The 18,058-nt window shown below is 57.4% G+C and overlaps 2 protein-coding genes across 2 annotated transcripts; both read left to right on the top strand.

Annotated features, from left to right (window-relative positions):
• Positions 1 to 1,488: 1,488 nt before the first annotated feature.
• LOC118255138 (multidrug and toxin extrusion protein 2-like) lies at positions 1,489 to 11,404 on the top strand. The gene is made up of 17 exons (XM_035561112.2): positions 1,489 to 1,619; positions 3,186 to 3,287; positions 3,783 to 3,851; positions 4,254 to 4,402; positions 4,833 to 4,875; positions 5,606 to 5,650; positions 6,060 to 6,157; positions 6,406 to 6,503; positions 6,837 to 6,950; positions 7,185 to 7,252; positions 7,715 to 7,823; positions 8,221 to 8,296; positions 8,615 to 8,684; positions 9,327 to 9,459; positions 9,826 to 9,920; positions 10,161 to 10,242; positions 10,573 to 11,404. Exons 1-17 carry the CDS (start codon positions 1,509 to 1,511, stop codon positions 10,800 to 10,802), a joined length of 1,692 nt encoding a protein of 563 aa, XP_035417005.1. The 5' UTR covers positions 1,489 to 1,508; the 3' UTR covers positions 10,803 to 11,404.
• Positions 11,405 to 12,757: 1,353 nt separating this feature from the next.
• LOC118255190 (multidrug and toxin extrusion protein 2-like) lies at positions 12,758 to 18,014 on the top strand. The gene is made up of 17 exons (XM_035561195.2): positions 12,758 to 12,866; positions 13,076 to 13,177; positions 13,389 to 13,457; positions 13,649 to 13,797; positions 13,897 to 13,939; positions 14,033 to 14,077; positions 14,426 to 14,523; positions 14,697 to 14,794; positions 15,290 to 15,403; positions 15,515 to 15,582; positions 15,816 to 15,924; positions 16,052 to 16,127; positions 16,206 to 16,275; positions 16,534 to 16,666; positions 16,968 to 17,062; positions 17,206 to 17,353; positions 17,472 to 18,014. The coding sequence occupies exons 2-17, from the start codon at positions 13,091 to 13,093 to the stop codon at positions 17,675 to 17,677; spliced, it is 1,608 nt and encodes a 535-aa protein (XP_035417088.2). The 5' UTR covers positions 12,758 to 12,866; positions 13,076 to 13,090; the 3' UTR covers positions 17,678 to 18,014.
• The last annotated feature ends 44 nt before the right edge of the window (positions 18,015 to 18,058 follow it).

The following is an 18,058-nucleotide window of genomic DNA, read 5'->3' as shown; positions in this document are numbered from 1 at the left end:
GAGGACTGAATGGCACCATCTGAGCCTTATCTGTCCCCTCCTGCCTACCGGCACCACAGGAACCCTCTAGCCATCAGGCAGCCGACTTACAACTGCCAGGCAGGATGCACCTTGTTCACTGCCAACAAATTCTATTTCTTCATAGCTGCCAAAAAAGAGTGCTGCCTCACAGGCAGCACAGACTCCCGCATGAGCACCAAGTGATGTGAACACTGCCTAAGGAAGAGGAAACTGTCCCAAGAATTAAAATAAACTTGGGAACTTTACACTGAACTTTACATTGTTCTCTCCTCATTTGTGAAAAAGTTTTGTTGATCGGTGAATGAAAACCTCTGCAGTGAAACACGCGTTTCTTGACGAAACGAATTCAGGTGAATTTTGCAAGGTGCCTTTTCCCCCTTGAGTACCACCAAAATCAGAAGGAACTGGGGGACCAGATCACAGCAGGATCAGACACTCCATTGTCCTGCAGTGCCCGGATTTTAACATGGCACATCAAATCTCCAAGGCTGTGACTCACCACTGCTACAACCCAGCTTTCCATGATGTCACGTTATAGCTGAAGCAGCAAGGGGGTAAGTGACACATTAACAAGGTTTTACATTTCTGGTTGGTGGCATCACAGCTGTAGGGCACCGAGACAGCATTTAAGCAGCTCCAAAACACACCTCACTTTCCACTGTAAAATTCCACACATTGGAAACAGATTTTGTTACAGCTACTTGGTTACGAGCACCTGTGCAGAGGTAAAATCTCACTCACCTAACGGCCCAGATCCCACCCAAAGCAGGGCCCCTTTTCTCACCAGGTGCCAGGCAAACACAGCCACGGGCACCCCAGCCCAGACGTGGTCCCACCTTCAAATATTTACTCCCCTGCACCACTGCTGAAGCGTTTCAGCGCCTGACTGGTGGACGGGAAATCCCTGTTTTGGAGGGTGATTCCCCAGGTGCCCCTACAGGTGAGATGTCCATGGGATGGATGGAGCAGCCTAGGGCCAGCTGCCCTTATCTTACTGCTGATGGCAGAACGAACATCCCTGGAGGATGCGCTGAGAAATCCCTGCCTTTGATGAGCAAACCTTGTTGAGGGGCTCTCGGCAGACCCGCATCCCCCTGTGTGTGTGTGTGTGACCTTGGGACATTTTTATAGGGTCCCAGCCCTACCCCTGAGCTGGGGGATGCAGCCCACGCGTGTCCCCATCCCACAGACGCTGCTTAACAAACCCACGCCTAGGGGGCTCCTCAGCCTCCCCAAACCCCACGCTGGGCTGCGGCCAACACCTCTGCCTATGTGGGATGCCCCCCTCAAGCTCAGCCCGGCGGGGCCCCGACTCCAAGCCCATGCAGGGCGGCGAGGCCCCAGCGCCCGCCGTGCCGAGCCGAGCCGTGCCGGCCCGCACCGCCCACAGCCGGCACCCCCACGGCCCCGGGGGCGGGGAGGCGGCCCGGGCCGTGCCCATAAGGCGGGCGGGCGGCACCGGGGGAGGGAGATCGGCGGCTCGGCCCATGGCGACGGCGGGAGGTCTGGCGGCGCGGTGCCTGCGGGGAGCCCGGCGCCTCCTCCCCGCGGGCGTCCGGCGGGAGAGCCGGGAGCTGGCCCGGCTGGCGGGGCCGGTGGTGAGAGCCGGGGGCCTGAGGGGATGGAGGGGGCCGCCGAGAGAAACCGGGCCCGGGCGGGAGGGCGGGTAACGGCGGCGGCGCTGAGGGGAGCGGGGCGCTGAGGGGAGCGGGGCGCTGAGGGGAGCGGGGCGCTGCCCGCCCTCAGCCTGCCCCGTGCGCCCCGCGGGGGGAGGCAGGCTCCGAAGCCTCCGTTTTCACCTCCCCTCGCTCATCCTCACCGGGGCTGGCTCGGCTCCGTGCTCCTCTGCACCAGGTGGGCTGGGATTAAAGCATTAAACCGCCACCATTTAGCCCTTCGCTGGCACACGGGTGCTTGCTTGCTGTCACAGGGCTTCCTCATCCTGCTCGCCCCGTGGAGCCAGTGCTGGCTCTGGCAGCCCCTTCCCATCATCTCCCAGCCCAGGTCTGGCAGCACAGCCCTCAGCAGGGTCCTTGTCCAAGGGCAGGAACAGACCCCAGCCTGAATCCCTCAGACACGAAGCTTTGTAACTGAAGCCTTCTACTCTACGTGGTAGCTAAGGACCAGCTTCAGGACATCGCTGAGATGCCCTCGTTGACATCTCACACCGACCTGGTGCAAAAGGACAGCAGAGGAAGTAACGACTGGTTTCTGTTTCTGTAGCAGAATGCATCAGCCCTAGTCCCGTGCCCCCAGTGCTTCTACCTTTGGCACAGTGTGCTGCTCTGTGGGCGTCGATAACCTCAAAACCAAACCTACAGCTGTCTTCCAGGTGTAGGTCTTCTTAGTTCACACTCATTTCGTGTCAAACCCTGTGCTGGAGCAATCTGTACAGACCTCTCCTGCGGGGATTACTCACAGCCTAGACATGGCGGGGCCTGAGAGGATGCTGCATCCGTAGGCAGCAGCGGGAGGTCGGGGCAGGAGAAGGTTTTGTTAGGTTCTTCCTTGGACCCCACAGGAGCTGGTTCTCCAGCGGTCTGGGCTTGCCGACTGCTGGGAGGAAAGGAGCAAGAGCAGCCCCATGGTCGCCAGCCATGCCCGCCTGTCAGTGGGTCTCTAGCTCTTCCCATCCAATCCTAGCTGTGCCACAGCTCTGTGCCTCGCGTGCTGGAGCGGGGCTGTCCTCTTGCCAAGGGAAAATGAGGGCTCGAGCCCAGTCTCTGCAACAGCATCGCCAAGTCTTGCTGTAGCCCCTGGCAAGGAACAAGCAGGCTGGACTTAGCATCTCTGCAGGAGGAGAGGACAGTGTGGTTTGTGGAGCTGAGCTTTTCCCAGATGCATGGAAGCACTGGGATTTTTTATTTTCTTTCTACTTGGTTTTCATGATGGAAAAGAGGCTTTCTAGGGGAGCCGTTATGCCCCAGCTAAACAAAGACATCTGGCAAATTGACTGCAACACCAAAATACCATTGGAGGCAGCAGCCGGTGTTGAAAGACAAAGCCACTGGGAGCCTGTGGGAGGCATACAGCTGTTGGTCCAAACCCGACTGACTGGTCATGGTCCAAACCCGACTGACTGGTCATGGTCCAGCTGCAGGGGAGGGATGGTGCTCATCAGGTCTGAATGGGTGCTCACCTCACCGTTCCTCTTCCCACCTGAGTTTGTAGCCCAGCTGCTGGGGTTCCTGATCAACGTCGTCAGCTCCATATTCTGCGGCCATCTGGGAAAAGCTGAGCTGGATGCCGTGACGCTGGCTGTGTCTGTATGTATGACTCTGCTTCTCCTCTGATTTAAAGCATGTAAATTGAGACATCAAAAAGAAGTCTTGTAGGAATGTTTATCTGATGACCCTGTGTATCAGCACGGCCTGATGCAATGCAAACATTGCATCCACCAAATTGTTCCTTCCTTTGCCCTGAACAGAGGCAGGAGATGGGAGCTGAGCAGTAATGACTGTGCTGGTGCAAGGCCAACAGCTGGTCAGGGAGCTGGAGCTGCCAGACCTAGGTGTGTGTGTGCTGAGGAGCAGCACTGTTTGTAGTCCTTTAGATATTCACCCCGTGGTAGAGATTCCTTTTCACATCAGAACAGGGAAGAGACTATTTAGGTAACATGAATGTGTTATTCTGAGAAACAGAGAAAGACTAGAAACTTCCCAAAAACCCATAGCTGAACTGTCTCCCCACCCAGCTGGGAGGGACACAGTGCTTAGGGACAGGTCTTCCCTTGCAACCCAAGTCACTTGTGTCTCCTCCAGGTCATCAATGTGACAGGCATCTCCATCGGTTCTGGTTTGGCCTCAGCATGTGACACACTGATGTCCCAGGTAAGTTGCAGCTCCCCCTTTCTTGTACCTGGTGGGGTTGGGTTGGGAACATCTCACCTCCTACGCAGCGTGGTCTGGGTACAAAGGGTGGGAGGATGGCAGCTTCCAGCCAGCCTGGGGCTACACGCACTGTCTGGAGCGTGCTCCCTCTGCATGGTGCAGGAGGGGTACAGGCAAGGGACGGAGCTGAGATGGGCTCCCAAGGGAGCACTGGGTCATGCCTGGGTAGCAAAGGGAGGTGCAATCCATCTGAGAAACAGCTAAACCCAACCAGCCTGGTGCTAGCCACTCCTGGGAGCAGGGGGGAAAGGTATTTAATCAGTCTATTGCTCCAGTCTTGAGCACTTGCCCAGATCCTTTGGCTCTTCATAACTCTCACCTTGGTCCTCTGTCCTCATGCAGACGTATGGTGGCAAGAACCTGAAACAGGTGGGCACCATCCTGCAGCGAGGGATCCTCATCCTGCTGCTGTTCTGCTTCCCTTGCTGGGCACTCTTCATCAACACAGAGCGGCTCCTCCTGCTCATCCAGCAGGACCCTGAGGTCTCCAGGTCAGGGGTGAGATTGAATCCGATCCCTCTTTGGTCAGCAGCGTGTCAGGTCTCAGCCCTCCAAGCCCTCCAAGCCCCTGGGTCAGAACAGGGTGACTTCTGGGACCTTGCTTGCTAGCAGAGCCAACAGAAACCCCCATTAACAGGTGAAAAAGAGTCCCTGAACCTTCCCTGGGCCAGTATGCCTGGGATTTAAGGCCTCTGTGTCCTCTGCAGCTGGAGGACTGCAGTGAGTGCCCATCAGCTCTCCGCTTGCTAACAGTGGCAGTGGCTGGTGTATCTCCTCCAGCCCTCCTGGGCTGGGCATTTGGCTGTGGCTGGGTTGCTGGGTAGTCTTGAAGTCAAGGCTCCGTGGAGCTCAAATGCAGTGCTGCTTGGTTTGGCTCTTGCTTTCCTGTATCGTTAACTGAGTAAACATCTCTCTTTCCAGGTTAACTCAGGTCTACGTGATGATCTTTATTCCAGCTCTTCCTGTAAGTTGCTGCTAAAGCTATTAGAAGCTCTGTATCCCTTTAACATGGGGAAAGGAGGAAGGGTCCTTGCACTGCGGATCACAGGGCAGCACGATTTCAGGTTTTACAATGTGCACCTTGATCTTAGGCCTTAATGGATGTGCATCGACCAGTAGCTGCTGGAGCAGCAAACATGCAGCCTTTCATCTTAGTGTGCAGAGGCTTTTACTACAGGCCACGTCTCTGCCCAACAAGTAACAAGCTCTGGACATTGGAACCAGCGGCTGCAGGGCTCACTCAGCTCTGTGATAAAAGCTGCAGCTCACTCTTAGCACATGCAGCCACTGGGCTCTTGGCTGCTTACTCTGTCTCTCTGAAGAGGCTCCTCTAAGTTGGAGCAGTACCCCTGGAGAGTAAGTGCCAGTAGGTTAATGCTTTCTGCCAAGGTTTCCAGACTCTGCTCTCCCATGCTGATGAGGAAGCATGGGAGATCTCCCGTTTGGAGGCTGATCTCTGTGCCTAGCAGGAACGGGACTGGTGCCTGTTGTTACTCTTGGCCTGTGGTGCATCCAGTACCAGCAGACACCAAACTTAACACAGAGCACAAGGTTTCAGGCATCGTGCTGGGCTGTGGCACCCTGACACGGCCGTGTGAGAGCCCTGGGAAGGACCTAGCTGCAGGTGTTAAATTGTAGCTGGCTGCTGAACCATGGTATGGCAGTGCTGATGAAATGAATCCTGACTTTTACAGGCGGCGTTTCTGTACCAGCTGCAGACAAGATATTTACTAAGTCAGGTATTGTGTAACTAACTGGGCTCTGGGCCATGGGTTAAAGGTATTCCTAGCAACATGGATAAAGTTGAGGATCTAAATTCTTCCCGTCGTGGTGAGAGCTGGGCTGAGGAATGTGTGAACCACAGCCTCCAGCTGGCCCTGCGGGACAGGGAGAGCTCATGGGAACCACCCTTGGGTTGCTCCATTCCCCCACTGCTGCCTCCCAGCTCTGCACCAGCTCTGGAGCCCTGCATGCTGCCTTCTGTGTGTCTAACACAATCCAGCCTTACCTGAAGTGAGAGCCACCTTCTTGGCTTTCTCCTTGGACACTGCTGAAGGTCTCCCTAGTATTCCATGGGTGGTGGCTGCAGGTTTGGGGGCTTGGACAGTGCTGGGGAAGCAAACTCCAAAGTCTCTCCTTGGCTTCCAGGCGATCATTTTACCTCAGGTGGTGACAGGAATTGCAGCCAACATCCTCAATGTGGCCATGAACGCCTTCTTCCTGTATGCACTGAAGCTGGGCATGGTGTAAGTGTGAGCAGAGGTGGTGACAGCCCCTCTGGGGGTGCAGGGGTTTGCTCAGGGCCGTAGGGGTTTTTCTTTGGGTGCCCAGTTCTGCAGTGTTCTGCCCAAAGTCAGCCAACTTGGACAGATAAGGCAGGGGGGTGATTTGCTCCGTATCTGCAGTGAGACTTACATGGGTGCCACCAGGTCCCCTGCTGGAGCTGAGGAGTGGCTGAGGGCGGTGTTTGTAATCTGCCTGTTTCTCTCCCCAGGGGCTCGGCTTGGGCCAACACTGTTTCTCAGTACACCCAGGCCATTCTCCTCTTCCTTTATGTGCGGTGGAAGAAGATCCATGTGGAGACCTGGGGAGGTACTGTTTGTGGGTTAGGCCTTCAAAATACCAGCGTCTGGCCCTGGGGATTTGGCACAGTCACCAGCACCTGAGGTGTAGGTCCGACAAAGGCATTACCACCCCCTGACTGTGAGGCGAGGCTGTAGACATGATCGTAAGGCCTTTCTGGGGAACCAGGTTCATTCCTGATCACCCTACCTTCCTCAGGGATGCACCGCAGTACAGCGAGACTAAGCTGATGTGCTGGGAGCTCTGGCTGGGATGCTGTCCTGCAGCGTCCAGAAAAGTGTGTGGCTCCCCTTTGGGGGATGAGAGAGAGTGCACTCACGCTGCTTCACTCCTGCCTTGCAGGTTGGACCAGGGACTGCCTCCTGGACTGGGGCTCCTTCATCCAGCTGGCTGTGCCCAGCATGCTCATGATGTGCATTGAGTGGTGGACCTTCGAGATCGGGAGCTTCTTGGCAGGTGAGTCCCAGTCCTCTTCCTCTGGTGCAGCAGGGCATCCTCCAGCCATGCCTGCCCTAGTGGCCACCTCTTCTGTGTCCCTGAGCATCTCCTGCCAGCAGCATCCTCGTCTCCAGGGCTGATTCTGTAGGATGCTGCATCTGTGAGATGGGAACCATGTAGTCACTGCCTCCTTGTCAGCAAAGGAGGAGTTCTAACTCTGACCTAATGAAGGAAGTGCTGAATCTTTTCCAGGACTGCTCAGTGTGGTGGAGCTGGGTGCGCAGTCGGTCATCTACGAGCTCTCTTCTGCAGCTTACATGGTAAGGGCTGGGTGCATTAAACTGGGATTAGCTTGGGAGGATGCCCCAGACAATGGTGCTGCAGACCAAGGCTGGGGAGGGAAGCAGGAGTCAATACCAATACCAGGCAGGTGATAACTCTCAAGCCTACTGTGTAGCTGCACATCCAGGGCTGTGCTGGAGATGAAAAAATCCCTTTACTGCATCTGCCCGTCCTTGCGCAGAGAATATCCAAACTGCTCACACTGATGTCATTGTGTTCGTGTGTGACTGCTTCACCGAAGTGTGTGTGTGTGTGTGGGGGGGGGGGGTCTGTTTCAATTCCAGCCTGCTCTGGTGCTTCCCAAAAGATTCTGCACATTGGGCAGGGAGTAGTGTGGGGGTGGGTGTTAGCAATTTGCCCCAGATTCCCTACTGGGGAAGAAGAAAATTTGGTGCAGGCTTTAATTGCCACTCACCTCCTCTTTGTCTCCTGATACTCAGGTGCCTCTGGGCTTCAGCGTGGCTGTGAGTGTCAGAGTGGGCAATGCCTTGGGATCAGGGGATGTAATGCAAGCCAAGACCTCCTGCATCACTGCCCTGCTGTGCACAGGTCAGCCTAAGCCCCTGCAGAGGGGAATAAAAGACAGATATCAGCACCGGGTTCAGTTCACCTCTCACAGGGCTGGGGGCACCCCACCAGCAACCCCAACCCACTTGCCACTTGCTTGGGCCCTCTGGGCAGGGTGGGACCCTGGCTCTTCTGCTCTGTTAAGAACCTGGTGCAAAGGCTCCAATAAAAAATGCAATTTAGCATTCTGTCTTCCACCTCTAGAAGGTGGATGGAGCGTCTGGGCAGAAAGTGGAGAAAACAGACTTGTCTTCTATTGCAGTAACAGCTGGAGGTCAGCCAAGCCCAGTTCCCATCACATGAAGCCCCGGAGGTCTGGGCCTGGCCAGGAGCATGCTGCCTTTGAGGCAAGCTGTTCGACTATTTCTTTTTCTTGTAGAAGTTCTTGCTGTGGTGGTGGCAACGTTACTGGGAACCCTAAAGGACGTGGTGGGCTACATCTTTACCAATGACAAGTGAGTTAACAGCTTTTGGAGTATTGGTAACTTTCCGGAGAATGCGATCTGCCCCGGAAGCAGCTCAGAGGGATAGAGTTCATAAACATCCATCTGGCAAATGTGTTCCCCAAAGGTTCCTCCCCACCACCAGGTGTCATTGGGCAGCGTGGATGCTGCTGAGGGTGGGACGATACTATACCCAAGCTGTATGCACTCCCCACAAGTCTCGTGGGCCAGGAGCAGGCTTTGCAGTGGGCCAGGAGATGTGTCAGAACCAGAGTTCCTTGGGACCAGGCATGCTGCTTTCCCTGATCAGTACATACATCGTCTCCACAGGGAGATCGTTACCTTGGTGTCCAAAGTGATGATCATCTTTGCTCCGTTCCACTTGTTTGATGCAGCAGCAGTGAGTATTCCAGCACATGGAGCAATCCCTCTCTGCAGACTGGGGTGCAACGGATAGCACAAGGCTGACTTAAGCTCTTTCTTGATCTGTTAAAATGATACAGGGAAGCACACTGAAAAAGCTGTCACAGCAGCTACTTGCATTACCTGTAGCACCTCAGTGTCCCCTGTGCTTGCAGATGCCTACTGGCATTGCTGCAGAACAGCCCAGTTCTTCCTCTTTTCCTCCTGTCAAGCTTTTTACTAGCTTTTCAGAGCAAAACAAGCAAACTTCTGACATCTCTGAAGATCCAGCTCTCACAGCACTGCAGCAGTGCTCGTAGAACTCATTAGAAAGCAGCATCAGTCTGCTTTCTTCTGTCGTGTCCCTGGGAGGGAGATGTAGGCAGTGTGGACAGCATGCTGAAGTCTGCCGCTCACCCCTCGGTGCCTGCAAATGGCTCCGTGCTCTCTGCCTGGCTCAGCAGCCGGGAGGAGAGGAAACCATGCTGTCTGTGACCTGGTTTTGGTCCCTCTGGGCTCTGTGGGACGGTTCTCTGGGCTCCCCTGTTTGCAGGGCTGTGCCAATACCCCAGCTGCCCTGTGGTGGTACCAGTCATGACACGTGCTGCCCATGTGTTCACCCTCTGCCTGCTTTCCTTAGGCGACCTGTGGTGGTGTGCTGAGAGGCACAGGGAAGCAGAAGCTGGGTGCCATCGCCAATGCTGTCGGCTATTATGCCATCGGGCTGCCCATCGGCATCTCACTGATGTTTGCAGCTAAGATGGGGGTGTTAGGTAGGTGCATCCTGCGTTTGGCCTCGGGAGTCTGGCTGGGTAGGAGCTGCGGGGCCAAACCCTGCACCTTGAGCAAAGGTTCAGCCCTGGGACTTGAGATCCTCCCTCGGGTCGGTGGGGCCGAAGTACACACTGACGTGTTTTGCTGAGGCAGGCTCTGCGTTGCTTCCAGCAACTGGGAAATCTGAGCTTGCTCCCAGCGCAGGACCTACCCAGGTGTTGCTCCTCCTCACTGCCTCTCAGGGCAGCCCTGTTTCTCTTGGGGATGATGATCTCACCCCACTGAAGTCCTAGGGCCTTTTAGCAGTGATTGGCAAAAGCTGGGTTTCCTCAAGCCCATGCTAAAATACCTCTCCATTTTTACAGGTCTGTGGGTGGGGATGATTGTTTGCATCTCCTTGCAATCCCTGTCCTTCTCAGCTTTTGTCATCCGCATGGATTGGAAGAAAGCTGCAGAAGAGGTGAGACTGGTGCTTTCCTGCAGCAACTCTTCAAAGGTGTTAGGCTGGCTCCTGCCCCAGTATGGTACCGCTGTCTCGGGGGGAGCAAAGCGACACAGGATCTGTCCCTCTGCTGTAGCACAGGAGTAGTTTGGTGCTGAGCATGGTTTCTTTGAGAGGGTGGAGGAAGGAGGCTCAAGTTTGCTTGGCTGGGCAGCACATCTCTGCTCTGAGAACGACAACTCTTCAACGTGTTTTTAGGCTCAGATCCGAGCTGGACTGAAAAAACAGCTAGAAGATGTGAACTCCAACGGCACAGCTGCTAACAAAACATCTGCTGTGGGTATGTAACCAGGCCTGACAACAGGGAGGGAGCCCTAATTCTCCACCCATCCCTTCCTCTCCTTCAGGGTCATGCCAGTGGTGTCTCTCCTGTCAGCCCCTATGGCTGGAGAGACCACAGTGTCTGGCACCAGTCCCCGTTACCCTTGTCACCACCCTGGCTGCTCCAGGGAAGAGCCAGAGCACACCTGTCCCTGTTACTGCTGCGTGTCCCAGCCTCTGTGAGCCTTGGGGGAGGACCCTCAGGACTGTCACTGGTGCTCCCAGCTTCAGACTTGGGAACTCCTGACTGCACCTTGGCTTCCCTGCCACGCTCACCTCTCTTGCACAGATTCTATCTCCGTGGACATAGACACCTTAGACACCATGGTACTGCCTGACACCATGGTGGGAGGCGAGAGGCACCACGAGCTCGTCACACAAGAGGAACCTGCGGCCATCTCTGCTCCTCCTCCTGTGGCGTGGAGGGCCCTGATCGTCCGCCGGGTGCTGGCTGCTGCTGCTGCCCTCGCTGTGCTGCTGGTGGGCGTGCTGGTCCGGCTTCTGACCGCTAACAGCTAGAGGCAGCACCAGTGTGCCACTGGGAAAGTGGCTGCGTGTGCAGGAGGGCAGGTGCTAATGTCCCAGGGGGACGGTGCAGGAAGGGATTTCCCCCTCAGCACCTGGTAGAGACACTTGGCTCCATTGCTGGTTAACTGAAAATGGCTTACGCTACATCTGTAGTTCTTAAAGGAGGTGAGCGTGCAGTACCTGGGCTGGACGTGCGTAAGAGCTGGTCGCTTCTCCAGCACCGCCTGGGGGATGTCACTTGGGGGAGGCTGGAGCCTGCCTTGGGGCTGGCCAGGGATGGAGACAGGGACCTTATGCTGCTGTCCTGCTTCCTCCTGGGAGCATTTGTCCACAGCATTTGCTAATAGCAGAGGCTTGTGCTGCCTGCACAGTACCGTCCCTCACACACCACCCTGTGCCTGTGTCTCGGTGCGTCAGAGCCCACTCTCTTGTTGCTGCAGCAGTGCTGTGCAGGGCCAATTGTGTTGGAAAAGGGCTGATGACTCTGCCGGGTCTCTGACCCTGTTCTACCTGGTGTGTGACAGGCACATGGCCTAAATCAGCTCTTCTTTGCACTTCTGTAATGTGGACTTTTGATACAATAAAGTTTTCTGAATAAACCTTGGGCTGTTAATGTGGTATGAACATGACCTGGGTGGGTCACTGGCACATCCAAGCTCTCGGCACGGAGACGCATGTCGAGGGGGTGCTGAATGACCAGTTTTCATGAGAATAACCCTAAAAGCAGCCTCAAACCCCTTGTCCAGGGGCTTGAAGCTGGCTTTGGCTGTAGCCACAGCCAGGACCTTGCACACCTTCCTCACTCTATGTTGCTGCTGAGCTACAGGGGTTGGGTGGTGTCGTACCCCGCTGCGGTACTGCCAAGGGAATGCCTTGGGTCCTCGTGCACTGCCCACCCCCCTGACATTTACACTGAGCCCTGTCCCACGTTCCTGCTCTTACCTGGAGCTGTGTGGAGCAGCGATGCCATGGGTTCTGCAGCACAGCCAGTACTCAGAGATGGGTACCACATCCAGTGGTGGATGGCGTCACCTGTCAGGCTGCGCTGGGTGCCTGTGGATGAAGAGAAGAGGCCATGCAGGTTCAGAGCAGGTGGTAAACATGGTCTTGCAGTGCCCGGGTGTTGGAGGATGCAGAAGGCATGCTCGCAGTCCTGGTAGTTCTGGCAGCACAGCCCTGGAGAGCAGGACAGTCCCTTGCTCTGCCACATGGGCACAGAGCCCCCAGCTTCTCTGCGCCGGAGAGGGTCTGCACCCATGGTGACAGCTTCTGAGCCCCCCCGGCTCCCTGCGCCAGGCTGAGGCAGGATGCTATATTTGGCCTGGCAGAGTGGTGACGGTGAAATCTGACGCTGCCGTGCTGTGCGAGGCTGACAGCTGGAGCCAATGGGGCCGGCTTGTCTTGGCCACCTCTGCTGGGATGAGAGGGGCCCAGCAACTGCTGGCAAAGCACTTGGAGTCAGGAGCTGACAGCAGACGGACCCATGAACCCTTCATCTCCGCTGGAAGAGGAGGACGACCGTCTCGCTCATGGGCCGGCAGAGCCACAGCGGAGCAGGGTATGAGCACTCACAGGGGTGATTTGGGAAGTCTCAGCCCCTACCCCAGCTTGGGGCAGGCTGTGAGCACCTTGCACTGCACACCTGGGCTCCTCTGCACTGCCCACAGTGGGACGCAGGATCCGTGCTGCTCCCAGCCCCGTGCCCTGCCCTGACCCTACCTGCGCTCCCCATCGCTGCCAGCCGCAGGGCACACGCAGCCAGCTCGCCTGGCTGAAGTTCACACCCCGGGTTACACATTGCTCGCCCTGGAGGAGCCACGGCACACGGCAGCATTAACAGAGCGCAGAGGAAGGGGTCGTTTCACTCCCTGGCAGAGCGGCAGCATGAAGCGGGTGAGCCTCCCGGAGGAGAACGGCTTCAGCGAGCCGATGGCCACCGGGCAGCACGCTCTCCCAGCCGGTGGCTGCAGGAAGAAACGCTGCTGGCTTCAGCGCCTGGTACCGGACAACTTCTGGGAGGACACGAAGAAGCTGCTGGTACTGGCAGGGCCGCTGGTAAGGACCCCGGGAGGCGAGCACCGGGGCTGCACCGACCACAGCCGACACAGCGAGGAGCAGGGACCTCGGCCAGCGGAGCCTTCAACAGCTCCTGGATGAAATGAACCCCCAGGGCTGCTAAACACACTGCCCTCCTGTCCCCTAGCCCTGAGGCGTCCCCCGCAGAGGCACCCCTGCTCACCTCCGCCTCTTCTCTCTGCACTCAGATCCTGATCCAGCTGATGATTTTCCTGATACACCTCGTCAGCTCCATATTCTGCGGCCACCTGGGCAAGGTCGAGCTGGCCTCCGTCACGCTGGCCATTGCGGTAAGAATGCTGCAGGGCTGCCGCGGTGCTGGGTACCAGCCCCGACCCGCTGATACTGGGGCGGGATATGGGGACGGAGCTGGGGCTGCCTGTGACCTGCAGGGACAGAGGAGACCTCAGACTTCTCTCTTTCCTTTTAGCTGCTCTCCCTCTCTCCCTCCCTGAAAGCCTTAAATACTCCCCTGTTGTCATTTCTTATTCCTTTTTCCAGGTTATAAATGTTACTGCCATCTCTGTAGGATACGGTTTGTCTTCAGCATGTGACACCTTGATATCACAGGTGGGTAACACTGCCACTTACCCTAACGACACAGGGGTTTCTGGCATTACCTGTTGCTGCCCAGGCACTGCAGAGCCCCAGCAACCACCCCATAACAGGGAGAGCTGAGCTCCCAGAGAAATTCCCAGTCCTTCCCAGGCAGTGCCCAGCGTGCTCAGGACCAGCACTCACTGCCATCCTCTCACCCGCAGACCTACGGCAGCAAGAACCTGCTGCGCGTGGGGGTGATCCTACAACGTGCCACCCTCATCCTCCTGCTCTGCTGCTTCCCCTGCTGTGCCATCCTCATCAACATCGAGCAGCTCCTGCTCCTCCTCCACCAGGACCCCGAGGTCTCCAGGTCAGGTGGTCTCCAGGGGACCCTGCTTTGTCCCTCCCCAGCATGATGGGGGGATGGTGGCCATGGTCCCTCACTGACCGTGGCTCTCGTGTCCCCCAGCTTAACCCAGCTCTACGTGATGGCGTTTGTCCCCGCTCTCCCGGTAAGTCCTGGGTGCTGGCCACACATTTTCCACTTCTGCAGCCCAGCCTGCACTCAGAGCCAGCCCTGGCTCATGCACCCCTTTGCTTTCCAGGCAGTTTTTCTGTACAACCTGGAGACAAGGTACCTGCAGAACCAGGTGGGTCCCGCAGCCCTGAGCCCATGGAGGATCCTCCCAGCTCAGGGATCCCTCAACCACACGTGGATTTTCATCCACGCCACTCCCCATGGCAAGGCAGCATTTGTCTAAGGCACCACAGAGCAGCTCTGCCCTGGACATCGCCCCATCACACAGACAACTGCATCCCTCTGCCTGATGAACTTCCCTTCCCGTGTCCCCATGTTGGGATTTTACCTTCAAAGTGCTCATTTTCCAAGCTGGCGACAACATCAGAAGTTTCCTCTCTCTGGCTGTGAAAGCTGCGGGGATTGGGATTGGCGAGGGCCTCGCCGCAGCTGCTGCAGCCCCATCCCCTCCTGTTTGCAGATGATCATGTGGCCCCTGGTGCTGAGCGGGATCGTCGGTAACATCGTCAACGTGATCGCCAACTGCATCTTCCTCTACGTGTTCCACCTGGGAATCGCGTGAGTAGTGCCCCTGGGGGTAAAAACAACACAAAAAAAGTGATTTTGTGGGGAAATCAGCACCACAAGCTGTAGCTGCTGCTCATGGGGCATGGTGGGACCCTGGGTTCCAGCACCCTGCTCCTGGGGAGATGTGAGTGTGATGCTAACGACCGTTCTTGTTTCCTTTCCAGGGGCTCTGCCTGGGCCAACACTGTTGCTCAGTATTCTCAAACCATTTTCTTGTTCCTGTATATTGTAGGCAAGAAGCTCCACGTGAAGACGTGGGGAGGTAAGGCATCGCTTTCCGGTTCCTGCTTTACACACGTTCCTAAATCTTCCAGCAATTCTTCTGAGTGACTGGTGTTAGTCCTGGAGGGGAAACATTAACCCCAGCCCAGGAACGCAGCGCCGCTTTGGTGGCAGCTCGTCATGTGAGCGCTGGCCGAGTGCCGCGCAGTAAACATTAATTCTGGAGGAAGGAAACCTCCTGCCGAGGTGTTGAGGGTTCAGCCCCAAAGCCGGATGAGCACAGACGTAGGCACGAAGTTGTCCTCAGATGCTCTGCTCGGGGAAGGCTGAGCTGGGCGTTGCACTGCTCCGCTCCACCAGCGGCACTCCTGAGTGCATGCTCTGTGGCCGGAGGTGCCACGAAGCCCACGGGTGTTGTGCTGGGGATCTGCAAACAGGTCCCAGTGCGAGTGGCATGTCCAGCTGCCTTGGGCACCCTCAGGGGTGACACTTTGTCACTCTGGTCTTAATTGGGTGACGTGTCTCCTCTCCACAGGCTGGTCCAGCGAGTGCCTGCTGGAATGGGACAGCTTCACCTCCCTGGCTATCCCCAGCATGCTCATGATGTGCATCGAGTGGTGGACCTACGAAATTGGGAGCTTCTTGATAGGTCAGTGGGGAGGGGGGCTGCCAGGGTGTGATGGGGCACCACAGGCAGCGTGGGGGCTGAGACGGCACTTTGGGGGTGCCTGAACCCGGCGCTGAGCCCTTCTGCCCCCAGGGCTGCTGAGTGTCGTGGAGCTCTCGGCGCAGTCCATCATCTACGAGGTGTCCGTCGTCGCCTTCATGGTAAGGGTTGGGGGTTTTTAGTTCAGACCGGGCTCCCTAAGGGGAATCCAAGCATGGATACGCAGCCAAAATCAACTCCAGCCAACTCCGGTCTCCACATCTCCCCCCTCTCTCCTTGCTCCTGCCTCCCCCTCCCACAGAGATATCCTAAATTAAACCCCGCTCTCCTTCTCCCTTTGCTGCTGCTGTCGCTGCACTGGCCCCATTACCTGGCCAAAACCCTGTGGTTGCAGATCCCGCTGGGGCTCGGCACGGCTGCCAGCGTGCAGGTGGGGAACGCACTGGGCGCCGGCGACGTCGAGACATCCAAGAGGTCCTCCTCCACCAGCCTGCTCTGCACAGGTCAGGGCTGTGCCGCGGCTGGCAGAGCAGGAGCAGGTGGTGGTGCCATCCCCTGATCTTTCCCTCCACCTGCTCCGGGCTCCCCGTCGCTGTCAGGATGCTCTCACCTCTTGGCTCTGTTTTCCAGGGTTATTTTGCGTAGCCATGGGGGCCATTTTAGCCGCCACAAAGGACGTGCTGGGATATATCTTTACCAGCGACACGTGAGTGTCCCCAGCTCCTGGCCCTGGCGCACGGATGTTTGTTCCTAAAAGCAACCGCTGGCTCTTCTCTGTTCCCAGGGAGATCGTTGACTTGGTGGCCTGGGTCATGCCTGTCTACGTCGTCTTCCATTTGTTCGAAGCCATGTGTGTAAGTCCCCAGGGACATTGCTACTGTCACTAGGGGACCTCAGTGTTGAAAATCAACTACCTGAGAGTACCCATTAGAAAACACCAAGCTCATGTAGAGATGCCATCCCTCAGGATGGGGCAGGGACACAGAAATAGCCATCAGAGGCATGGGAAGCCTTGTCCTCAGGGTCTGTTCAGCACCCTGGGGCAGCAGCACAGCCCCAAATTCGGCCCCAGGTGCACCACATGGCCCCAGCCTCCCTCCCTCTCCCCACAGGGCGCCTGCAGTGGGGTCCTCAGAGGCATAGGCAAGCAGAAATTCGGCGCCATCCTCAACGCCGTGAGCTACTACGGCATGGGCCTGCCCCTGGCAGTCGTGCTGCTCTTCGTGGCCAGGATTGGTGTCATAGGTACCAGCCCCAGGGGTGGGAAGCTCTGCACCCCCAAAATCTTCTCCCCTCGGATGGATGCAGCTCCCCCTGCACCACCACTGGCTTGCCATGACCCCTGCCTGGCTCTGCAGGGCTGCTGGGGACTGGGCACACTAGGGCGGACTGGGATGGTCCCTGCAACTGGTGGGAGCTCTAAATCACACTGGGGAAAAGCATTTCTGCTGGGCAGCCCCATCCCAATGTCCCTGCTGACCTCAGTGATGTCCCCGTTGGGTTTGTCTGGTAGTGGTGCCCGGCTGATGCCAGCATGCCCTCACAGGGCTGTGGCTCAGCATGCTCGTCTGCGTCACCATGCTCTGCACCTGCTTTGTCGTCTACATCTCCCGCATGGACTGGAGGAAGGCGGCCGAGGAGGTAACCGCACACCGCGGCAGCATGCCCACCCTGCTGGATGGTCCCCAGCAGCCTCACTGTGATTGTGGCGGGCTGGGATGGCAAAACCCAGGGTTCTGCATCCGGGACCACAGCCACTTCCCTGCGCTCGGCTGTTCCCCCAGGCTCAGCACCGCGCAGGAGTGACCCCGTTGCCACTAGAGGAGCTGCACCCGGGCCCCGAACCCCCCTGCAAAGCACTGCCCTCTGGTACAGGACCGACCCCACCACCCCACGTTCACCTCCCAGCTGCTGCAGTGCGGGGCTGCGTAGGTACGGCTGAGGGCTGGGGCTGTCCGCGTGCCTGCGGTGCTCATACAGCACTGTCGGACCTCATGCAAAACCCTCGAGCCCAGAAGCCTTTGCTGACCCCGTCCCCTTGTCGTTGCAGCGGGGGTGGAAGCGCAGAACGGCGTGGTGCTCACGGGCATCACCAGGCTGGAGGGAGCCACCTTCCAGCTGGAGCCCCAGGGAGAGCCACCGGGCAGCGCCATGTCCACCAAGGAGCTGATCGTCCGGCGCGGGCTGGCAGTGGCTGCAGCCGTCACCGTGCTTGCGCTCGGCATCGTAATAAAGCTCATGACCAGCAAACACTGACTTGCACCTGGGACTCCAGGTACTTTCCTCTGGGGACGGAGACCCCTCCTGACTGACGGATGCACAAAGCACAGACCAGCCAGCAAAAGAATCCAGCACCCGCATGTCCCATCAGAGCAGATGGGTTTAGCCTTTGGCAGCATCTCCTCAGATCCTGCTTGGGACCGGGCTCTACAGCTGCTCCAACACCCAAAACACTGCTCTGGGCTGCCCGACACACACCGAGCATGCGGGTAGCCCCTTCCCTGCCCACACTGCCAACTGCTGCCTGCCGACCGGAGCTGCACAGCCCGGCTCACGCTGCTGCTCCGACAAACGCCAAATAAAGAATAAACCCAGCTGGGCTCAGGCTGGCTCCTTTGGGTCCTGTGCCTGGCACCT

The sequence above is a fragment of the Cygnus atratus genome, chromosome 20 (genome assembly GCF_013377495.2).
Source record: "Cygnus atratus isolate AKBS03 ecotype Queensland, Australia chromosome 20, CAtr_DNAZoo_HiC_assembly, whole genome shotgun sequence".
NCBI classification, from domain to species: Eukaryota; Metazoa; Chordata; class Aves; order Anseriformes; family Anatidae; genus Cygnus; species Cygnus atratus.
This window is presented reverse-complemented; position numbering and strand designations above follow the sequence as displayed.